This window comes from Oryzias melastigma, linkage group LG1 (genome assembly GCF_002922805.2).
Source record: "Oryzias melastigma strain HK-1 linkage group LG1, ASM292280v2, whole genome shotgun sequence".
Classification (NCBI taxonomy): Eukaryota; Metazoa; Chordata; class Actinopteri; order Beloniformes; family Adrianichthyidae; genus Oryzias; species Oryzias melastigma.
Genome location: NC_050512.1, coordinates 9205491 through 9230406, shown reverse-complemented (window position 1 = coordinate 9230406; position 24916 = coordinate 9205491). Strand labels below are relative to the sequence as shown.

Here is a 24916-nt window from a genome sequence, read left to right as displayed (position 1 = left end):
AGGAGACTGATTGTGTGGAGTGGTGTGAAAAGGAGCTGCCTTCCTGTTTTCTGATAACACCATGACTTTTGTGTGTTTGCAGGTTTTAGTTTTGGGAGTAATTGTGGATTTTGCTGTAATGCTGCGCACGTACACACCAGACACGTGTGGCCCATTCAAAAGTGCAAGTTTTTGTACAGGCTTTTGTCAAGTAGTGATCACACAGGTCTGTCGCTACCCGATAGTAGTACATGTACTTGAAGTTGGATGGCAGTGGCTTGGAAGTGGTGTAAATCTCACAAATGTTATTCCAACCTTTTCTGTCACAGTTCTGTTCCGATATACCAAAGAATTGGTGTGAATAATTCTGTCCAGGCACAAACTTCAGTTACTAATGTCTCCTTTATGATCGTTTTTCAACAAGTTGACACTTCCATGCATTGAAAGTGACACTACCGCTACGACACCACCAATTTAGAGTCCCTGATTGGTGAAAAGTCAATTAGTTTAACTTTCAATACACATTTAAGGTCAACTGCTCCAACGTTTTGAACGTACACTGTAGAGCCCGGAAATTGTCTTAAAAACGTGTGTAACAACTTGTAATCACAAACCTTTTTCAACACGGTAGCCCAGAACACCAATACATTCTCACTCCCAAGTTGTCAGGTATTGATGTTTGGTTAAGGACCCTTCCACGGTACTTTTTGATGTTTTGGGTGACCCCAACTTGTTTTTTGACAAACTGGCTGTTCCCATGGGTTCCCAACCTTTGGGCCGCAACGTCCGGGCCGTGAACCAGAACCAGCCCAGTACCGGGATGCCTAGCGCACTGGCATCCAAACCAGTATCAATACCCAAACCTGACACTGGACCAGATGCGGTACCGGACCTGAACCAGTACCACACGCAGTACCTGACACAAAACCAGGCCCAGATGTAGTACCGGACACAAACCAGTGCTGGGTTAGGGTTTAGGGTTAGGGTACAGGAAGTAGGCTAGGGTACCGGTGCACTCCGCGTCCCAGTAGTGGACTGGTTCTCGTTCGCGGCCTGGAGATTGGGACCTGTGATTTAATGGGATCAGCCACACATAAAAAAATGACGAGTTGGGGGACACCCAAAACATCAAAAAGTAATGCGGAGGGTGCCATAACCATGTTACGATTGGAAGTGAGAATGTGTTGCCGTTCCCAGTACTGGGTTAAGGTTAGGGTACCAGAACTGGCTCACGGTACTGGTTTTGGACACGTCCCGAAGACCAGTGTACATCTGGTACTGCGTCCAGTACCGCATTCCAAGGGTTGCAAACCCTTGATTTTATTAACAGTCAGCTTGTCAAAAAAATACACCCAAAATTTCAAAAAGTTTAATTTTAGGCAAGGGGTCCCTAGCCAAACGTCAATATGTGACAAGATGGGGATCAGAATGCGTTGGGACATAGACTTTTCACTTAAAGCCATCCCTCAAATACGTTTCAAAGCCATCACATGATGTACCATCATAATGTTTTTTTTTAAACAGTGAAATATTTCCAGTGGGGCTTAAATCATTTCTTAGGAGCATCACATCCTCAGAATATATATGTTTTAATCTATATCTTTTTACAGCCATCCTTCAATTTCTGTTGAAGTCAAGCAATTTTTTTAACCTACGTTCTATTTTTGTGTTTACTTTGAGTTAGCAATCTTGTCTCTGAGCTTATTTTTAGTGAGGTTAAAATATTAATATGTTTTGGTCTGATTTGTTTCTCTCATTCTAGACATTTGGATGGCCATGACAAGCCAGGAGGAGGAGGGCATCAGCCTTGCAACATCAACATCTACAACACAACCAGCAGCAACAATCTCCAGGGTAACAACAGTCTCAGCCAGGGTCAGCCGTGATGTTGCCATCTTTACCTCGTCGCCCTGCAGGATCTTCTCTCGCCCAAGTCCTGAGGAAACGGAGGCGGAAAAAATAGAAGAAAAAGGGATTATTCAAGAAGAAAGGATTGAGGAGGAAGAGAAAGAGCAGGAGGTGGGGGCAGAATGTGAGCAGGAGGATGACGAGGAGGACGGCAGCAGTGACACCAGTGTCCTAGTGGTGCCCTATCCTGAGCTGGTGCCGGTGGTTTTCTTCTGTCTAAAGCAGACAACCTTCCCCCGCAGCTGGTGCATCCGCATGGTCTGCAGTCCATATCCTTTAAACCGTGATGGATGAATGATGAGACAGAGGAGTCTCTGCTGTCAGTCATTGTTTACTCAATCAACACCCCTCTGAATGCAAGGAGAGTAATCACTTTATTGTATTTCCATCAGATGGTGGTATTTGTTTTTGTGAAGGGTACATCAGGGCCAATCAAGAAGCAACTGCGTGAGCCAAACACACGATGCGGAAATGCACACAAAGTACCAATACGTGTGCAAGATAATATGACAGATTTCCTATCAAAATACTGCTTAAAGTTGTTGGATTATTTAGACCAGTCTTTATATATACAGTTCTGTCAGGTGAGATTTAAGGGGATGATCCACCCATGTTATAGCCATGTCCTCTTCTGAATGATAGTAGGACATACTGGCCGTTATTTTATTATATTTTCTTAATTACTTATTTTTCCATGTGCAAAAACACAAAATTGAGGGAACCGTAAACAGTCATACTAGTACAGTAATTGCTACAACTGTTCCTGTTACATAAAACTTTAAATAGTGTGTTGATCTTCAGTCCAGAGTACTGTATTCCCTTTACTATATCATGGATAACCTTTAGTGGTCTCGCTGTTTTGCAGGTTTTTTTCAATGCAATTTTGCATTCTTTTATTTTCAGGTTCTTACATCACACTGTGTTCTGCATCCTGATTGGCTGTAGACCTTGACAATCAATCTCCTCTGTGCTGAGTCTCCTGTGCAAAATACGTTTAGCTTGCCTGTTGAAGATCTTAGTTGTTTTCTTCTATAAAACTGGACTTATTTTTCTTTGAATGTTTGAACTTTAAAGGGGCCATGCCATGATTTTCTTAAGCCTTTCAGAGTAAACTATATCCATCCTTCGGAACACTTAAAAACAAATTATTTATGAAATAGGAGTCATTTTTGAGGACTGTTTTATGTAGTAAAATGACTCGATCTCTGAGGCACCGCCTTGCGATCCTTTTCGGTCCTGCCCATTTCACGAGCTCATCCTTGAGCCTGCCCATAAACCGTCAATGACCCTCCCCAGCGTGCCTGCGAGTGCCCGCGGTTTGTGCTTGTAAACAAGCAACTTCCAAACTATGTTGTAATCATGCATCCAAACACTTTTACAGTTAAAATATTATAAGACCGTTTATACGCAAGGCGCAACGTGCGTGGAAGTTGTAGCATTAGTTTGTGTGTTATATGCTTACGGTATATTGCATGATTTACTTACGGGTCTGGCGTCTTCATCCGGTTTGATTGTAGGAATGGCGCCGGCTCTGAGATTTAGTCTCTTGGCCAATCCATGGCCCCTTTAAGAGATTCAACAAAAAAGAAAAGTGTGGAAATGTACATGTGTGTCTGAGAAAAGTGTATATTTAGGGGTTTTAAAGCCCTAAAACACTTGTAATACTATTTTGCAGATTTACCTATGTAGCTCAAGTAATACACATGGGAAACTATAAATATAAAGACCTTTAAAATTAATCACACTATTTGTACACGCTGTATTTTAAAGGGTAGCATAGCAGGATGGCTGAAGGCTGGCTCCAATCTTAGCTTAGATTTGAAAAATGCAAAACATATAGAGGCAGGCTGAACAGGGGTGGTGTGGTTTGGATTTGTGATTGACGGTGACGTTGGCCTGAGAGAACGTAGTCACGTCTTTAACATGGAGAGTGGTACAGAGCAAAGAGATGCCAGTATCTCCACAGAACTTTCTGTCGAGGTTGAAAAATTTTCTCCTCCGCCTTCTCCTGTGTCAGGCGCTCATGGTCCAGACTGAAGGGGACTAACGTCTGAGTGCTAAAATGACGCTAGTACCATAAACTAATTAAGGCTAACGTAGCCGTATGCCAATTGCATTAACCACTTATGCCTAACTTCTGAGTTCACTGGAAAGTTGTGCAATCCAGTAGATTTTTGACAACCAAAGACAATACACATGAGCCACACTAACGTTAACATGATCAAAGTAAAAGACGGGCGGAGATTTTACATCAGAGCTGCAGAGCATATTGAGATGAAACTTCTGAAATGACATGGGACTTATACAGTTGACCAATGAAAAAAATCCCGTTTTAACTTGTAGGGGCAGCACACAGACAGTTTTAGACTATAATTTCAGAAATTAAACAAATATATTTAAAATTGTTAAAAATGTGGCAAGGACTAACAGATAGCACTTTAAAGCCCCATTGATAGAGGTCAACAACCAAAAAAAAGTTGATTTAGTTTGGCTAATCTTTTTCTACACATAAAGTAATTTTTGTTTCTAACACAAACCCAGTTAAAACATTCCTGTTTTTAAAAAAGCGGCATTGTGGCAAACTCAGTTTCCTTTTATTCACATTACTGTTCTCTGAAAAAAAATAAAATTCCACAGACACAATAAAAAATAATAATAATAATAATAATAAACTGCATCCACTGCAAAGTATATTTTGGGAAGGAAAGAATCCCAGTTCTTCATTTTATTGAGTTTAAGAACTCTTAGCACAAATACTTTTGAAAAGAAAAGTAGGCGCAGCACAAACTTCAGTCATCGCAAAAATCAAGTCTGGAACTGTGTTTCTGTCTTCAAACCTCCGATAAATTTTTCAGACATGTTAACAAGGTTCTCTAGGGGTATTATGTGGCAGTAGCTAATACAGTCATTCTCAAACAACCCCAACAAACTTAAATATAAATCTTAAATGCTTTTTTGAATTGATTTAATAATATAGTAACAAATGTATTTTTCAAAAAACAGGGAAAAAACATTTTTTTTTCTCAAACAGTAAATTACAAGGGCAAGCATGACTGTCTTTTTGTACTGTTTCACAGGTTCACACACACTCAAAGGGCATTGATGTTGCTTCACAACACTTGTGCCACAGTAAGTTAGATTTCCCACGGATCGGCAGACACTACTTATCAAGCTTCTTAAGAGCAGCCTTTAAAGTGTGATGTATGACTCATGCTCAAAGTTAATATGGCCTATAAGGAGCAGAGCAGTGCAGTGAAGAGTAAAAAGAGAGAAAGAGTGTGTGGAACCTCTGGACTGACTGAATGATTAAAGCTCACTGAAGTGGAGACAGAAAAATAGTGAAAACTGCTAAATGGACATAAAACATAGTAGGAGGCAACAGAAAGAAAAAGCAACATAAGGTTAGGGAGGATGAAGTACTGGTAAACAACATATATATAAAACCCATGAATTGGATACAGTAAAAGTTAAAAGAAAAGAAAATGTAAAATATGTAAGAGGCAGAATTATAATAAATAAATAAATAAATGAAATGCAAACAATCAGGCATTGCTTTTCAACTGTACTTCAGAATTATTTTTCAGCAATTAAATCATGAATCAGGCCTGAACAACTATGATGGTACCTCTTACTATGTTTTGGTGCAAAACCTTTTGAGGCAATCCCAGCAATCAAAAAATGCCTTCCAAAGATGTCCAATAGGATTTAGGTCAGGACTCATGAAAGACCACTTGTTTTCCTCTTTGCTGTTCTTGGGTGTTTTTAGTTGCGTATTTCTGGTCATTGTCCTATTGCAAGACCCATGACTTGGACATTTCTCTCTAAAATCCCTTGATAGTCTTGAGCTTTCATTGTACCTTGCAAAGATTCAAGACGTCCTGTTCCAGAGGCAAAGCAGCCACAGAACATGACAGAATCTCCATGTTTCACAGTAGAGACGGTGTTCTTTTCCTTGATATGTTTCATTTTTCCATCTGCGAACATAGAGGTGATGCATCAGAAGAAGTTCCATGTTTGTCTCATCTGTCCCAGTGGCTTTGTTGCTTGTCAACATGTAGTTAGGTTAATTCCAGTCTAGGTTTTTCTATGATTGGTTTTCAAAAAATGGTGGTCATCTCCCATTAAGTCTACTAAGACGCAGCATAACACCGAAGTTCCTTTAGTTCGTAGTTCACCTTTAATCTCTTTAGAAGTTAATCTGGACTATTTTGTTACCAACACTTCTTTGAGTTGTTGTTATTTTCCCTCTGCAGCCACATCCAGGGAGGTTGGCTACCACCCCATGGATCTTACATTGCTGAAAAGTATCTTCTTGTTGTCACAGGAGATGGTTTTATAGCCTTTACCTTTGACATACTTGTCCAGTTTTATACTGTACACACCATGCCATCAAGCATAACAGTGACTACCTGTTGCTCTTTATACAGGCCAACTGACTGACTGATGTGTGCAAGACTGTACACACCTATCATGCTAATTAGTAGACCCCCTTGGATTTACATGTCCCTTTGGTCACATCATTTTTAGTCTTTTCTAAGGGTATAGTCATTTTTGTCCATGCCTATTTTGTGATTTTATATTTGTAAATATAAAAATAATTCTGTTGAAGCATAGTAGAGAAGCAATGTCTGATTTTTTTATTTCTTGGACCATTGTGAGAGTTTATTCTATTAACCCAGAGGTAACAACTGTTTTGTCCATGTCTGTATGTCAATCTATCCATCCATTCGTCTTTTTCAGGTATGTCTTTTGTGGGGACAATGGGGCCTATTCTTGCTACTTCCAGGAAAGGAAGGGAACACGTTATTTTTTTCATGTTAAATACAACAACTATTTTTTAAACGTTTTCAGTCTTCAAGAAGAATAGGATAGACGTAAACAATTTGTCAATGGATCTTTCTGTCTTGCCTTCCCATGAATCAGACATCACATCTGCATCTGGTTGGGGAAGATCTGAGCCTCGCTTAATTGGAAACCTATTCATTGAACATGTAAGATTTCTCTGCAGAAAGAGAAGTACTTGACATTTTCCGGTTGGCCTCTTTGATCCTGTGACTTAAATTTCATCTTTTTGTGTACCTTCTTCTTTACCTGTGGCCTCTTTCTGTCTCAGTTTTGTAAATTTCTGGTTCCGCCTTCTTGGTTATTGGAAAATGTTCACAACCTAATTAACACTATGTTTTTCCACTACACCAGATAATTAAAAATAATAACAAAAAAAATAATAAATAAAACAAAACAACACTACAATTGTAACCATTGTGTAAAAGGTAAAAGATTTGACGATAAACACTGACAATACTCAAAATAATAATAAGCATCAACACCAAACATTGAAAAGTCTAGTATTATTACAAATAGCCATTCAATCCCAATTCAATGAATAGTCAGAAAATCTTTTCTAATTTGATTCATTTTACTAATTGAAAAGTTTGTTTCATTTAACAGGTTGTTTCAAACAATCGGACAATAATTACATAAATTGCTAATCACAATAGGGATTTGTTTTAAAATATGATTAAAAAAAAATAAGGTCCACCTTTTTAGATTTTTCATTATCCACATATTTTAACCGGCCATTAATTATATTGAGTTGGAACAAAAAATAATACTTATCAAAGCTTTGAAACTGCAAATTAGCCAAAAGGTGATAAAACACAAGGTGATAATAGAGTCTCTAAAATTCTTACAAGTTGATCCGTGTGACTGGCTAAACCATAAACTACATCAGCTTACTCATCTTTAGAGGTGATGAATTGAGAGGCTTGCTCACTAGCACTATGACTTTCAAACTTAACCCTTCAACACTGGAGATGTCACCCGTGACACCATAGCACATCATCCTTGACCATTCATACAATTAATGTGAATCAGATTACTCTGATGCAACTGATCTACGTTGATTGCATGAACACTTTACTACTGTAAAGTGTTTATTAATTTACTACTGCAAAGTGTTTTAAAGTGTTGCATATTGGCGCAAAGCTGCTTTCATCCATTTCAGAATTTTTTTGGAATTACAATAATTTTGTATGTAATTGAAGAATTATGGTAGTTGAAAGAATGTCAACACTGCTCCAGTGTGCAAGGGTTAAACCACCAACCAAGTGTGGGCATTTATTAGGTATTTAATTGTTCAATTTAGGCAAATTGTATCACTACTGGTTGTCATTGGTTATCATTTGTTTTTTTTTATCCATGAGTTTGTGTTTGGCAACTCAAGCAAATTTAGGGATGTGAGCGGATGTTCTTGAGCAGTTGTGTACGTTTGTGTGTCCATTTTACTGAAAAGGCTCGTATTGACCCGGTCTACTTTCTCACATTATGCTATCAGAGTGAGTGCTGCAGTGGATCGATCTGCTAGAAAAATTTTCTTTGTGTTTGAAAATACATGTAGTCCATTCCAGGAACCTCTCTGCATGTGAGTTTTCCCCCATTCAATTAAATATTGAAAAAAATCAAGGCCCTGTCAGTTTTATGAGAAAAAAAAAAAAATTGCTGTTATATGTTTTCAGCTGTCAATGTCTTTAATGTTTTTTTTTTTTTTTGTCTGCTCTAGGGGCATACTATACAATGGCACAGTTTTTTTATACAAGTAACTTAATTAATAGCATCTACTATAGGAGTGGAGGGGTTAAAAATATTGGGATAGAGGATTCTCATTAGCTGATTACCAGCTAAAACATTCTCCATGACATTAAAGCACCAGTATGATTGCATTAACAAATCTATTTTTAATTTTTGGTTTGCTTTTGCATTAATCTTTGTTGGAGCAGGCTGACTAGATTGCATAAAAAAAAGAAAAGAAAAATACAAACTGATTTCCTGCTTTTTGGAGAAAATGCCTTTTGTCCGTGAAAAAAAACACACCTCTGGTCATTGGTAGCATGTGTTTGAATGCAGTCTGTTCTTCTTGTTTCTGGGCATTTTTAGAATTCCTGATCTCTTTTCACTCTCTCATTACTAAGAGTTTAATAAGAGGGGTATGGAACAGCTGGTACAAAGCGGAAGAAATAAGGCTGGAAATTGAGAATTTAACTCTGCCCTAGAGTGAACAGCAGAATAGCAGACTAAAAAAACAACACCCCCTTCCATTTTTGTCTAATTGTGGTTGTGTTATATTCTGACAAGCTGTTAGGACCCTTCCTTGGGTGACCGATGCACTTTTTTTATTTGTTAATTAGTCACTATCCCATCAAAATAATCACGTTTAAGGACTTAAACTCACTCTTGTGTTCAAAAGTGTACAAAATCCCCATCTAGTCATGCAGACAGCTTCTACAAACATTTGCAAAAATTGGGCTGCCTAAAGGAGCTAAGTGAATTCCAGCATAATGCTATGGGATGAAACCTGTCCATGGAGGTAAACTTTCCACTGTCAACTCTCAGTGGGATTATAACAGAGTGGCAGAGTGACAGCAACTAACCCATAAAAATACAAGAATATGTAAACTAATCTGGGTTTAGAGCGGGGCAGTTTATGCTGATCCACACATGGAGGAAATAAGTATTTGATCCCTTGCTGATTATGTAGGTTTGCTCACCTAATAAAGACCTTTTCTGTATGCCAACTTCAATGAGAGATTATCACAAAAAATCAAGAAAAATAATTTTAAGTATTAATAGAATCTGTTTGCATTTCATTTAGGTAAAAAGGTGTTTGATCCCCCTAGTGCCCAATACGAGTTTTGGTTCACACAGACCAGTTAAACCAGGGGTGTCCAAAGTCGGTCCTTGAGAGCCAGTGTCCTACATGTTTTCCAACCAACCTTCCATTGAAACTCCTTATTATCCAAATACACCTGATCCAGGTAATTGGCAGCAGATAAGGCAGGGTTTCTGGAAAATCAGCAGGAGTCCGGCCCTCAAGGACTGACTTTGGACACCCCTTTGTTAGACCCTCCTAATCAATCTGTCACCTGTTTGAACTTGTAAAAAATCATTTAGACTCCAAACTCTCCAACATGGAAAGACTAATGAATTTTCAGTAGATTTAATGGAGAATATTGTAGACCTGCACGTGACCATAGTGGACTACATCAGCAAGAAGCTGAGGGTTAAGGGGACAACTGTTGGTGCTATTGGGCTAAAGTACAAGAACACGACCATCAAACAAACTATAGGTCTGAGGCTCCAAAAAAGATTGCCGGGTAGGGTTTCCAGAATCATTAAAATAGAGAGAAATCAGCCTAAAATAACACGGGAGGAGTTAGTTGATGATCTCAAGGCAGGTGGGACTACAGTCACCAATAAAAACCATTGGTAATGCTTTACACCGCAATGGTTTAACCTTTTGCAGTCCTGGCAAAGTACAGCGGCTTAAGAAAACACATGTGAAGATCTGCCTGAAGCTTACCGATGAACACCTTCATGATTTAGAGAGTAATTAGGAGAAGGTGCTGTGGTCAGATGAGACCGATATTGATTTGCCATCAACTCAACTGTTGTGCTTGGAGGAAAAAAAATCCTGCTTATGACTCCAAGAACAGCATTCCCACTGTCAAGCATGGAGGTGGAACATTTTCATTTGGGAGTGTTCTGCATAGGGTAACTTCCGTGTGTCAGTTGTAGGATGGAAGGAGCCATATACTGTCAAATCCTGAGTGAGAACCTCCTTATCTCTTTACGCTAGGAGGCTTAAGATGGGTCATGGGTGAGTCTTCCAAAAGGATGATGACCTAAAACATTCAGTCAACTCAACAAAGGAATGGCTGAAGAAGAATCATATAGAGGTCATGACAGTCTCCAAACCACAATCCTATTGAGAGAGCTGAAGCTCAGAGCTGTGAAATACAACCACCAAATCTTACTGATGTAGAAATCATTTGCAAAGAGTCTCTCTTGCCGTGTGTCCTGGGTGGTCCTCTGGCCCTCCGCTTGGTAGGACATGCCTGGAACATCTCCCTAGGGAGGCGTCCAGGTTTCTGACAGGTATCACATTCTTGAGCCACCTCAACTGCCTCCTTTTGATGTGGTGGAGCAGCAGCTGTACTCTGAACTCCCTCCGAGAGACTGAGCTTCTCACTCTATCTCTAAGGGAGTGCTAGGCCACCCTCTGGAGGAAGCTCATTTCGGCCGCTTGTATTTGGGACCTCGCCCTTTCAGTCACAACCTAGAGCTCATGACCATATGTGAGTACTGGAGCGAAGATCAACCAGTAAATTGAGAGCTTTATTTTCTGACTCAGCTCCGTCTTCACCAAGCTGGGTTGGTACAGCGGCTGCATAACGGCGTACACCGCTCGAATCCGCCTGTCTTTTTAAAGTCAATTTTTTTAAACTTCTTTTGTGGTTTTCTATCTCTGTGTTCAAATGAACCTACCACTAAGATGACAGACGGTCCATTTCTATTAAGGTGGACAAACTTACAAAATCAGTAAAGGATCAATTACTAATTTCCTCCACTGTAGTGCATTGAGGCCATTAACTTTTCACAGCAGGATGGTCAGTATAAACTTTCCAACTTAATGTTGTCTTAATATAGTGATAATAATAATAGTAATAATGGATTAGATTTATCTGCACTTTTACAGACACTCAAAGCGCTTACATTGTGTATCCATTATTCCTTCACACCTCATTCATACTTGGTGACAGTAAGTTACAACTGTGGCCTCAGCTGCCCTGGGGCAGGCTGACAGAGGCGTGGCTGCCAGTACGCGCCTACGGCCCCTCTGACCATCACCGGAACATTCATACGCATACACACACCAGTGGAGACACACTGGAGGCAAGTAGGGTTAAGTGCCTTACCCAAGGACACAACGACAACGACATTTGGCTGGCAGGAGCAGGAATCGAACCGCCTATCCTTGGTCGACCCGCTCTACCGCCTGAGCTACTGTCGCCCTAATAATAAAATTAACTAAAGAAAGCATCCAGAGAGCTGTAACGAAGGGGTTCTTATGGCAGAGCAGCTGCATCCAAGCAATACATCACCAAGTGCAATGCAAAGTGTCAGATGCAGTGAAGACACGTTCTATGGCGCGATAAATCACATTCCTCCATCTGGTGATCTGATGGCAAGATTGAGTATGGTGGGTACCAGTATAAAAAAGCTTGTCTGACTGCATCGTACTAAGTTAGACTTTTGTTTGAGGTGGATTCCAGTTTAATGAACTCTATGCTTGAAGTTTACCTAAACTTCGGACCATCCTATGACAACTGTTTGTTAACTATTTAACCAGTTGACAAACGGTTGCTCCCACCTCGCGTTCCTGAATTTGATAGAGCAAGTAATAAATCCTACAGTTTCTTCCATAACCTCTAGAGCAGGGGATGCCCAAAACTTTTCACTAAAAAGGGCCAAAACCTAAATGGGATCCCGGTCCGTACGCCAAATAAAAGTGATTGTGAAGGCCCGTTGGAATTTCTAACACCAAAAAACGCCCATGGCTGACTCCCTTAAGGGTTGTTTCACCCATAACAGCAGGGTGTTCCACCCGGAGGCTGAGAGTTAATCACAGCCGTAGCGTTTTGGAACATCCTAGATAATCAATAGTAAACGGGTAACAAAACACTCCACAGTTTCTGCAACCACAACTTGGGGGGGCCAAATTTGGCCCATGGGCCCTACTTTGGGCACCCATACGCTAGAGGGAAGTTATAGAAGAGACCAACTTCCCATTGACTTCCATATGGAAGTAAAACATTTTGTAGCAAAATATTCCCATGAACAGTCTTGATTCAAATATATTTTTGATGTATCTTACTTTTTTCTACTCGTGACAGTTGAGTCAGAAAATATATTATATATATATATAGTCTTGCGTAACCCATCATGAAAGTTTTCATGATTATTGAGTTTTTCTAATGAGAAAGGTCTTGCCCTCTATGTACAGATCATTCTGAGAAGTTTTGAATTAAGCTTTGTATAATTCTTGAAACTGAAAGCCCTTTGACCTCTGTCTGCTCTTCTTAAGACACTATCTAATCACAGATACTTAACACAGCTCCACTGTAGAAAAAAAAACACAAAAGTTCTGTGATAGCTGCTGCCACAGCTCTTTCCTTTTTTAAAACATTCTTGTTCTGTCTTTCTTTTTAAGACAGAAAATCATTTGCAGCTTTTATTCTTTTAGGCATTTTTAAATGTGCAGAGACATACTTCTTGTACATCAGAGAGCAATCCTTGGCAGTGAGCTTTAAAGAAGACTGCCTCTGGCAATGAGCAATACAAGACAAAACTGACATCTGTGCTTTTGTACTTGCTCCGTGTTCCTGGCCTCTCTCTTAAGTCTTTTAGGAAAATCCAAAGAATCACAGGATTCCAAGACTGAGTTGACAGCGCAATGCTGACTAAATGCACGCATAGTGATCAGAATATTTTTAACCATAGCATTACAATTAATGAGAATGTATTTTATAGTCTTATTTATTGTGTTTCTCCTGAAAACAAAAGAATCATTCGTCTCCATAACCCATTTTGTCCTTTCGGACTTCACAGGGTGCCGGAGCCTTACCCTATCACTGGTGGGCGAAGGCAGGATACACCCTGGACACTGTCGCAGGGCCATCTAACCCTACCTTCTGCAGGTCACCTCCTTCACAACATCCATGAAACTCCCCATTTCTTCTCCTCTAAAAACATCTAAATCATCTCAATCTGCTTCCCTGCACTGATTCTCAAACATCCAACATAATCTGTCCCTCTGATGCTTTATTCCTAATCCTATCCCTCCTCGTCACTCTTACAAAGAGCTTCAACATCTTCTGCTACCTCAAGCTCTGCCTCCTGTCTCATTCTAAAGCTATGAACACAACGGGAATGTGACATGTTTGAGAATGCATTAAACGTGCAATCTTGAACGTGTGTTTAGCCTTCAGTGTTTACACTGGACAAGCAGGAAGGGAATTCTTCTTCTTTTTCCACTGTTTTTAGCGCATGTCCACCTGCAGTATAGAAAGAGGTTTGGGGCCAAATGCTAAAAAAGTGGTGCAAACCTAGCAAATCTTCTCAAGGCTTTTTCTTCCACTGCTCTATTCTGATAAATGAAAAACTTGGTGATTTTCTTCTTTCTAAGTTTGGTAATTTTCTTCTTTGTGTATTGCTTTTCAATGATCTTTGAACATAATGGAATAGCTAATACTGCATTAAAATACTTCTGCATGAGATTAATGATTTTACTATACAACAAAAAAGGCAGCTGTTTGGTAAAATCAATTTCCCAAATAATATAAAAACTGATTATTGATTTTTTTAGAACATTTTGATTTTTTTTTTATTAGAAGAAAATATGTATATGTGTATTTTGTTTGTACTCATTTGTAAATCTAATTGTAGTGATGGAATTGAATAATTCTGATTGCAGCTCCCTGCTGGTGCTTTTACAAATTGGTGTATTCACTCCAGGTCTTTTTTTTTTTTTTTGCAAGTCGAGTACCATCTAATTAGATCTGAAAAGAATTCCATTTTAGGACAAACACATGACTCTGTTGTTGAAACCATTTTCAACACAATCACTTGTCCACATTTGTGTGATTCTGCTCTTGCTGGGTTAAAAGTGCGAGCAGTGTTGAGTGAGTGCAGAGCTGCAAATTTCATGTTAACCAGCTCTTAGGCAAAGACACAGTCCACTTTATCCCCATAGAGACAGATTTATCAGAGCAGCATGGAAATAGGAGATAATGAAGGTCATCTCTACAGTTGAAATGTAAAAAGCTACTCTCCACATCTAAACCTGCACTTTGAGTTATAAGAACGGAGGGATGGAAGTGAGATAAAGACAGAAAAAAATGACAGGCAAAGCAGCTCATTTAAAGTCAAAATAGATTTAGTTCTGAACCAGCTTTGATAGGAAGGGGAGGCCAGATTAATAGTTTCCATTTCCCTTTCATTTGCCTACGGGCCAACATATGTGGCCCGCTGCGACAACAGCAGAATTGCATGATTTCTCCAAAGCACTTTGATAATATTAAAGGTCCACAGTTTCAGACACACAGCTAGATTTTAATGTGAATTTTTGTATGTACTTTATGTATACACACACACACACATATATGTATATATATCAATTTTGTGTGTTAATTTTATCAATATTTTGTTGTATACCTTCCCTGGCCATTATATAAGGCACATCTGTCCAACTGCTCATTAAAGCAAATTTATAACGGACTACTTTGAGTGTTTCAGAAACTCCTGATCTACTGGGAGTTTTACCTACAACCATCTCTAGGGTTTACAGAGAATGGTCAGAAAAAGGACAAAATATCCAGTGAGCAGCAGCCTTTAGGTGGAAATGTCTTGTCAGTGCCAGAGGTCAGAGGAGAATGCCCAGACTGGTTCCAGCTGATGGAAAGGCAACAGTTAACTCAAATAACCACTGGTTAAAACCAAGGTCTGAAGAAGATCATCTCTGAACGGACAACATGTCCAACCTTGAGACAGATGGGCAACAGCAGCAGAAGAACACAGCGGGTGAACAGGAATTCATACAGAATCACTAAAACTGGACAATAGATATGGTAAATGGCGTATACTTGTATAGCGCTTTCTACCCTCCTTCGAGGGCCCAAAGCGCTTCACAGTCACAGACCTATTCACCCATTCACAAGCACATTCACACACTGGTGGTGGCTCCGCTGCCGAACACTGGCGCCAACCTCCCACCAGAGGCAATTCGGGTTTCAGTGTCTTGCCCAAGGACACTTTGACACATGGGTGGGCAAGGCGGAGTCGAACCCGCTCACTTCTGATCAGGAGTCGACCGCCCTACCACTGCACCACGGCCGCCCCAATAGAAGATTGAAAAAACGTTGTCTGATGAGTCTCCATGCTGCTACGACGTTCAGATGGTAGGGTCAGAATTTGGCATCAACAACATGAAAGCTTTGATCCATTCTGCGTTGTTTCAACAGTTCAGGCTGATGGTGGCGGGCATATTTTCTTGGCACACTTGGGCTCCTTAGTACCAATTTATCATGGTTACAACTCTACAACCTACCTGAGTCTTGCTGCTGACCATGTCCATCCCTTTATGACCACAGTGAACATTCTTCTGATGATACTTCCAGCAGGATAAGGCTCCATATCATAATGCTGGAATCATCTCAGACTGGTTTCTAGAACACAACAATGAGTTCACTGGACTCTAATGACCTCCACAGTCACCAGATCTCAACTCAATAGAACACCTTTGAGTTGTGGCGGATGGGGAGATCAGCATCGTGGATGTGCAGCAACTGTGTGATGCTATCATCTCAATGTGGACCAAACTTGAATTTATGCCAGCAAGGATTAAGACAGCTCTGAAGGTAAAAGGGGTCCAACCCAGTACTAGAAAGCTGTACCTAATAAAGTGGCCGGTGAGTGGGTTTTCACTCTTGGTGGACAAATTCAACAATAATCACTTGTTAGACCCTTTAATGAAGTGTTAAGTGTTATGACTGTGACTGTGATATCAGTTCATGTCTGCCTCCTGAATGGTTTAGCAATTAGCAGTAGTTTATTACTCTGTGATGACTGTAATGGGCCATTTGGACAAGACCTTGCCAGTAAAATTAAGCAAGCATTAAGTGTACCATGTAAACACAAGGATAATTAAATTTTAATTGATGGTTCTCTGTCTGTTGTCATACATTCTGATTCTGATTGCGCCAGTTTATTTATTTATTTAATCTGGTGCAATAAGAAAAGAAGTGGAGTAGCTCTACAATGTCTTTTGGACAAAATGATTTTATAAGTGACAGGATTAATGTTGCTAACGTGGAAATACTTTCGTTCAATTCATTAAATTAACATGATTCTTGTATTCGTTTTCTGTAAGCCAGCGGCTTCAAATGTTCCATTTATTGATGTCCGGTGGCACTTTTTTTTCCCCCAAGCTTGCACTTCTCTTGTAGTGCACAGCCCTTAATAAAAACCACAGCTAGATTATGCATTTAAAAGGGAAGGTGCATGCACAAGTTAGTTTCTTCAAAAGAGTAAAGCTGTCCTGTAAAAATAAAGATGACACTACATGTTTGAGGTGTCTGGCTGGCAAAGGTGCCATTTAGTGCTTAAAATTAAAACTTGTTCTGCTCAAACATTAATATTTCTGATGACTTTTTTCTGTCAGGACAATAAAATGAAATACTCATGGTGTTAGCATTTTAGGTCCCACTCCTATCTTCTTTTGAGCTATTTTCCCAGTGGTCTTTTAATTATGATTATGCAGTTTTTAGCCAAAATCAAAAAAACCTGTGTTGTTAGATATTTGCCTCTGAGTTGTTGGTGGGACCGTTGACACTGAGCAACCCCGCCCCCCTTTCTCTCCCTGTTGATGAGTGCTGAGAGCTCTGTTTAAGCGAAGCAAAGAAGCTCTTTTTCCAACTGAACTTTATGTCTGTTACCTCGGGTTCACATGTTGAAGCGCTGCTAAGCGGCGCAGAACAGAGGCCCCTTCCATTCGGTACCCCTGGTAACCAATGGTGTAGTTCACATCAGATGCAAAGCGCTTCGGTCCTCCACGGGTGGCTTGCCCTGCGCAGCGATTGTTTTGGCGTCTGGTCTATATTTTGTGCAAGCTGAGAGTGTTCTGCATCAATCCTGGCAGGAAATTTCACTAAGACACACAAACAAATCCAGTCAATTTTCAAAATATAACCAATTTTTCACAATAAGATACTGCAATTGACAAATATGACCATATTTTTGTATCTTAACAGACTGTAGACATGAAAATAAACACACAAAAACAAACACACAGACACACACAGACAGATTAACGTAGGAAGGGGTGGGTGGGGCAAATGGGTGTCTGTAAAAACAATCAATGAGAGAGAGGCAGACACCAGTTGGTGACGAGTCAAGATGGACAATGTCAGATTAAATAACCACAGCAGAGCAGAAGCGACCGTCGCTAAAAAAATACTCCTCTGGTGTGAACTGGAGGTGAAGCGGATGCTGCGTGCTCTCTGCTTTGCACCACTTCCACGTCCAGTGTGAACCTGGCATTGTGGTTTGCGTTGTGTTTTGGGTTTTTCATTTGTTTTCTTCTATGCAGGTCAGCTGTGACTTCTCCTGAGGCCCTGCCCCGGGTTCTAGTGGAGATGGTTGCAGCTGAGTTATATTATTTTCTCATTATTTCAGGTGGCGTCCGGTTGTGTTTGGTGTCGAAATGTTTTATGTTTGAGCTATGTCTTGGTTCAATTTTAAAAACTCTTGGATAATCTGGATATGTTTGAGTCTTCCAGCTCCAGGGTGTATTTTTACTTGTCTCCTCGTAACAGGCTGCTCCTGATTCACAACTATTCAAACAAAGATGTACTTAAAAATGCAATTTTTAAGCTTAATTTTCTTAATATATGCCATTTGGTTGTCAGCAAAATAAACTGTTACCTTAGATAACCTGTGCTGATACATTAAACAACTTTATAATTGAAGGAGAGACGGGAGGCTGGTCGGATACAACAAAACACAACATAGTTTGTTGTTGGAGCTGAAAAGAAACCGTACTTTAACTGCACGGTATTTGGAAGTGGATACAGCATAAGTAGAGAATGAATTTACATTCTAAAATAAAATCTTTGGAGAAGTGCTCTGGAGTTTGATGCTTTGTATGAGAGATATGCATTTAAACCTTTTGTACAGCCTTGTTATTGCATCTTAAAATTTACTGTTGGTGGAATTGAAAATGACATTTTTAGGGCACTGATTCCACTTGCTGATTTCTGCACACACCGAAACATTAGGCGTTTAAAGTAATAAGTGATTAAGTTTCTACTTTTTTTGTAAGTTGCATGACTTAGATATTAATTCCTAAAGTTGAGTTAACTTCTTAGATTAATTTTAGGCTGTCATGTCACACAGAGATATCGATCCCAGAGATTTCATTTGTTTTTCTCACTTGCGTTTACCGTGCCTTCCCCAGACAGCCCCATGCTGCTGATGTCATGCGTTGTTCCTCTGCCATCATGCTGTTTGCTGTCAATATGCATAACCATCAGCGTTGCATCCCCCCGCCGAGCCTGCAGGTGCTGAAATAACACATTGGCATCCGCGGAGAGACGGTTTGTGTGTGTGTGAAAGGGTGAGGGGTCAGCCAGAGGGAACAGAAGCCTCAAACAAGTCCAAACACAGTAATTAGCACAGACCCCTCTGAATAGAGCCACACACCTTTGTGTATGTGTCAGCATTACGGGGATCATTGCTGTTTTTCTCTTCTGCTTCCTCCTTCATCCCTCCTTTCATCTGTCGCTTTTGATTTCCTACACCTCACAGCGGTTCGCGTCACCATGGTGATGTATACAAATAAGGCGATTTGTCCGGTGCTCATTATGAGGTCGCTCAGACCTGGAGCTTTGTTAATGTGTTTCATTTAGGGCACAGCCTGTCTGGGTCTCCTCAGAGAACAAATCAGAAAAAAAAAAAATCAAGTCAGCCACGAAGATTTCATATATTTTCTGTGCATGCAAGATTTATTTAAGGACTTTTCATTTCAACAGTGAGCTCATGTATAGCTAGAGTTCAGTTGAAGCAGAATAGGAGTTAAATGGATCTAAAGAAGATTAAAAAAAGAACAGGTATATAGGATCTCTACTTGAAAAATGTGCTGCTGAAAGATTTACTCCGATCATCTTTTGATTTATTTTAAGATCATTTTTAGTTTTTTTTTTTTTATCACGATAATGTTATTATGTATGTTACAATTATTTGCAAGCTCAGACGAGAAAAACAAAGTCGTTCATGGATCTATGTGTCTACAAGTGGATGCATCAGAATGGCGCAGAGGAGGGAGCTTATGGCCCCATTTTCTAGATAACAAATTAGCCTTTTTTAATGATTTCTTTTTTTTTTTTTTTCTGGTCGTGATTCACAAAAATTTGAATAAAAAATACTAAGAAACTCAATTTTATGTACAATTTTTTTTTAAAACACCAAAAACCCTTTTATTGGAGTGGGACTTTAAACAGTCGATTTGCCCAAAACTATTATGTTTTCTTAAGAAATATATCAACTATTAAATATAAAATGTACTATTACTTTGCTTTTCTTATCTATTGGACAATCTTTATTAGTAGATTGTAAAGTTAAACTGTCTTTTTAAGGTACTACTTTTATAATAAAGGTCAGAAATATGAAAGATCATGAGCTAAAAAGTCAACCCCGCCTTTTTTGAGCTCTTTCAATTTTTATCATTTTTCTTTTTTTTTCTTGGATTTTTGAAAAAAAAGTATTGGGTGGGAAACAAATAGTAAATGCATTGCATAGTTAAAATAATTGATGGTATTATGTGCCTCCCTGAAAATATTTCGCTATTGTTATCCATGATGATCACAAATGATTTTGTCTAAAGCTTCTCACAATGCAGCAGGGAACAAGAAATGCTTCTTTTCAGAAGTGAAATGACTCTACAGAAAAAAAAGAACATGTAGTCTTTAGTCCACCTTGACAAAGAATAATAGAGTATCATCAGACAGCTTAGTTATATATATATATAATAAATATATAAATATATATAAACTTATTTGTAGATGACATATTAATAATCTTTAAGATAAGCAAAAAGTACAAATCTGAGATGGACACAAATGAATCCACTCCCTCCAAGTTTGGTAAATGACAGTCATTAGTCTGTCATTACCAGTCCCCCTCCAATGACTGCTATTTGCCTGCTACTATCTTGGGAGCTGCTGACTGACATTTGTTAATGTGTTGTGTCTGTGTGTGTGTAAAAGCTGATGTTTGTGTTGTTGTCTTTACGCAAACGAGTGTCTCAGCACAGGAAACCTATCATCAGTGTTGTTAAAAGGGATACTTGTATCAATAGATTCTTCAGTTTTTCTTTATTGTTAAGATAATAGATATTGACTGGTCCCCCTTGTAGTGACTCCACTGATGCTAAGCAAAGTGTAAAACGTGAGGAAGTAGGCCAATGGATTCTGTAAATTAAGATACTCAAATATTTTATTAATTTATTTATTTATTTATTTATTTTGTAAATTCAGCATTGTTAGCACTGGAAAAAATTATAAAAATATTATTCTTTTTATGATAGCCTATTTGATTTTTTAATCACCTCTTGAAAATTCAGCACAGATCAGCGCGTGAAACAATATTGTTTGTTTATTGGTCTAATTCTTTCACGAGTGTCAAATAAGGTTAGGTTTAACTGTGAGTAAGCTAATGCGGCTAACAAGTAGCTGAGTTGGACTGTGCTTTTGACGTGTTACCAACAAGGTGGGGAGTTAGCGTAGTCACAGTAACATTTGTTTTAATGGTATCAGTATGTTTTTAGGACACTCACAATATCGTGGGATCAGTCTGTTTCTTTATGTATTACTAAGAAATTTAGGAGTCATTTTAATACACTAACGCACAGTGTGTTACAAAAAAGTGCTAGAGATACTGTGAGAAGAACAAGAAGAAGAGGAGCGCATGTGCAAGTTCCCTGACCTGCTCCTACTAGCGTGCATCAGGAAAATCAAGAAAATATGGCATCTTCCCATGTCTGTGCTGTAGAGTACTACAATTCAATGAAAGTCCATACTGTTCAGTGGTATTTAAAAATAAACGTTCAAGCAAGTAAGCAGCTGGACCTTTTTTCTTTTTGAGGACAGTACAAGATATATTCCAATTTCTGCCACGGCACTATAGCGCTAATCTGTCAAAGGAGATGCAGCGTCTTACTCAAGGCAAGCTACTTATGGATGAAGTGATTTTGGTTAGTGATTTTCACAGAGGAGCTGTGGGTCTAACAATTCAACATGGGATGCTATATGTGGTGTAGGACCTCTTGTGGCTGTTCGGAGTTTAGAGCAGCCAGTTCCTACCACAAAGAGCTTTACATTTTTAAAAAGTGTTTTCGAAGTGAAAGTGAAACTCTTCACTTCCTCGTCCAAGCTGGCATCGGGCTAAAACGATACGGCTGGACATTTCCACTATTGCTTGACATTTTTATGCAGCAGCAGTAAAAAATGTACTGTAGCGAAACAATGAGCTATCATAATCAGACAGAGAGGAACGTGGGTGGAGCAATTCTGCTCAGAGCTAATAGCCACGCCCATTTAGAGGAGATTTGGGAAACGGAGGCTTCAGATCAACATGAAAAATGGCTTTTTAAGACATTTGGGTTGTGGGATTTGGGTTAAAAGCTTTATAATATAATTAAAATACCCCAGGGTTTGTTTTTCTTTGGAAAAAATTGTTATAGGGAGACTTTAAGCCAATTAGCATTTCTGAATGATTAACTAATCAAAATTTAAATTAATTTTTTTGACTGCTAAGGAAACATGTCTCAAGCAATATAATGAATGTCCAGACACTTTTTTTTCTTATCTAATATTAAAATATATATATATATTGTCTAAAATAACTGCTGGTCTCTGTATTTTTAACTCTGTCAATATTAAAGTTGGTCAGCATTTGTATGTAAAAATTTGCTTCATGTTACACAAGCCCAGAGATGCTGAGGGATGAAAATAGCCACAGCAGTGGTGAGCAAAAATGAAAACCTACACAGTTATCACATTAGCACAATACCACATCACAGACAATGCGGAAGAGATAGAAAGTCAGGAAGGAAAAAGTAAAAAAGCAAAGTGAAAAGCACGGCAAATCCTTCCAGATGGTCCAAAAGAAAGATTTGATTTGCTTGTCTGTGTCTTTTTCTCTCTTTTAAACGCTGGCTGCTCCCTGTAATTGCGTACTGAGTAGTTTCCTGTTGCTTTCATTCCTCTTATCACGCCATAACTGCTTAAATTCACCATAACTGGCAGGTGTCAGAAAACTGGTCAAACTTTATCTGTACAGCTCCATGCTTATAGTGGCCAACACTGCAGCAGTTTTATCTGCTTCCATCCATTTCCAGGAGGAGATTGCTGAACTAACTGTTGGAATAATAGAGCTCAATCCCATCAGTGTGTGTGTATGTGGATCCTGAGTATGAAATGAAATCAACACAAAACAATGTTTTCCAGCATGTGCAAGTCTGACCATAGAAATCCAGTGTTCTTCCTTCATTTGTTTGTGAACAGATGCTAAAACATTTCAGGAGTTTTGCCTTTACAATGTGACCAGCTCAGTGGCCTTGTGGTAGAGTGTCCGCCCTGTGATTGGGAGGTTGTGCCGAGTCATACCAAAGACTCTATAAATGGGACTCAGTGCCTCCCTGCTTGACACTCAGCACTAAGGAGTTGCACTGGGGGGGTTAAACCACCAAAATGGTCCCCGAGCCAGGCTGTATCTGCAGCTCACCGCTCCCCCAGGGGACGGCTCAACTGTGGATATCAAATTTCACACACCTGGTGACAAATAGTGGGACTTTAACTTTAATTTCATAGTTTGGAGGCCTGATGTTGAAGCTGTGTATGTGTATTCTAATTTTGTAAAAAACACATGCAGCATGTAGTTGTCCAGATGCTCTGAAGAGAAGACTGGTGGTAATCAACCCTTTAACACCGCGTCTTTAGCACCAGTGTTGACATTCTTTTGATGACCGTAACTCTTTAACTGTTTATACAATCAACGTAATTCCAGTGGATTCTAAAGCAGAGAAAAACAGCCTTTACAGTAGTGAAGTTGTTATGCAATTAATGTAAATTTGCTAATTCTGTTGTTGAGAAAAAATGCTGCATGTCAGAATCAGCTGATTTACTTTGATCCTGTAAAAAGTCAAAGAGTTAAGATCACAGAGTGTTTCTTATTTAGGCGTCACCTGTGACATATCTGAGGTCAGAAGATTAAAGGAAACATATGTTGACAAACGGAGGTTTGTTTGTAGACAATTTAAAAAACAGTTTATTAATAAAAAAAAAAAAACTTAAACAAGAGTAAAACCATAATTTAAGACACATTTTACTTGATTTTTGGTTACTTCTTAAAGACTATCTAAATCAACAAACTAAAACCAGGACAATAACAAAGTAAGGAAATCTGATGATCATTCAAAAATAGCTACAGTTCATTGCTTTAAACAGAAACCAGGTGTCAAGAATTAAAATAAAAACTTTGAAGTCCCACTTGGATCAACTTTTTAAAAGCATTCCTAGTGGTCTTTTTATAATTTCATGTTTAGATACTTTCCAGGATGTATTTCTGCAGAGTGGCAGTATTTCATTAGAAATTGACCTGTTTTCTGGACAGTGCCATTACCATGGAGTAACCCCATCCTCCCTTAAAAACACCCATAACACACGGTATATCACAACCCCAACCTAACATTGGTGAGGAATGTTGGAAATATCCTGCCTTACAGTCTTGATTCCAGTTTAGACGAGGAAAACAAAGACGTTCATGGATCTATGTCTTCAAGTGGTCACATCAGAATGAAGCGGAGAAGTGTTTGTTGTCCGCCGATTCTACCTTTTAAGCCACACCTACAAATAGCATTTTTTCATCTCCTCCTGATTCAAAAGTATTTGAATTAAAAAATACTCACAAGTGCAATTTTAAGCCTGATTTTCTTTATATGTGTCATCCATTATGAGATTAATGCCAGAACAACATGTTAAAAACACTCAAAACACCATTTCCATTGTAATAGGTCTTTAAGTATGAATTAAACCATAATTTAAGACCTTTTTTTTCTTGATAACTAAGTTGGAAATCAACAGTAGGACAAAAACAAAGGGAAAGAGCCTGATAAGCAGTCAGGAACAGCTAAAGTACATTGATTAAAACAGAAACCAGGTGTAAAGAATTAACCAGAATAAAACATGAACAAGATAAAATCACAAATGAGTTGAAGGTAAAATAACATGCAACTAGATACAAAGACAAGCAAAACAAAAAGTTATCTGGAGGCCATTGATAGATCAGACACATTTTAGAGTCACAGAGTGGTTAAGTGTGTCTGTTGTTGCTATGATTCTGTGCATTATGCAGGCAACCTTTAACTTGTGTGTGTGTGTGTGTGTGTGAGCATTCCTCTGACCTGACAGCTCAGGGAAAAGAGGAACTGACATGAGATGCTGTGAAGCAATGCCGTATGATATCCCATGACATTTACTGCTGTCTAACACGTACACACTCAGACACACACTATCGTGCATAAAGACACTCCGCTTTCCCCCTTTATGCAGTCAGCTGCACTGAATCGAAGACACCCCCC

The 24916-nt window shown here is 39.1% G+C and overlaps 1 protein-coding gene and 1 long non-coding RNA gene across 3 annotated transcripts in view; one reads left to right on the top strand and one right to left on the bottom strand.

The window, feature by feature from the left end:
- Window positions 1-2506, top strand: part of LOC112137142 (voltage-dependent T-type calcium channel subunit alpha-1I) — a 70648-nt gene extending 68142 nt beyond the window's left edge. For both annotated transcript variants that reach the window (XR_002917485.2, XM_024259306.2), the window contains exon 2: window positions 1742-2506. Coding sequence is in view for 1 of the 2 variants with exons in the window: in XM_024259306.2 (XP_024115074.1) it covers window positions 1750-2181 (432 nt within the window). In the remaining variant the exon portion in view is untranslated. The remainder of the gene's footprint in view (window positions 1-1741) is intronic.
- Window positions 1861-21287, bottom strand: LOC112137152. Its single transcript, XR_002917494.2, has 3 exons — window positions 18713-21287; window positions 3373-3451; window positions 1861-1915 (listed from the first exon to the last, which is right to left on the bottom strand). It is a non-coding gene; the product is annotated as an uncharacterized LOC112137152 (long non-coding RNA).
- Window positions 21288-24916: the final 3629 nt, after the last annotated feature.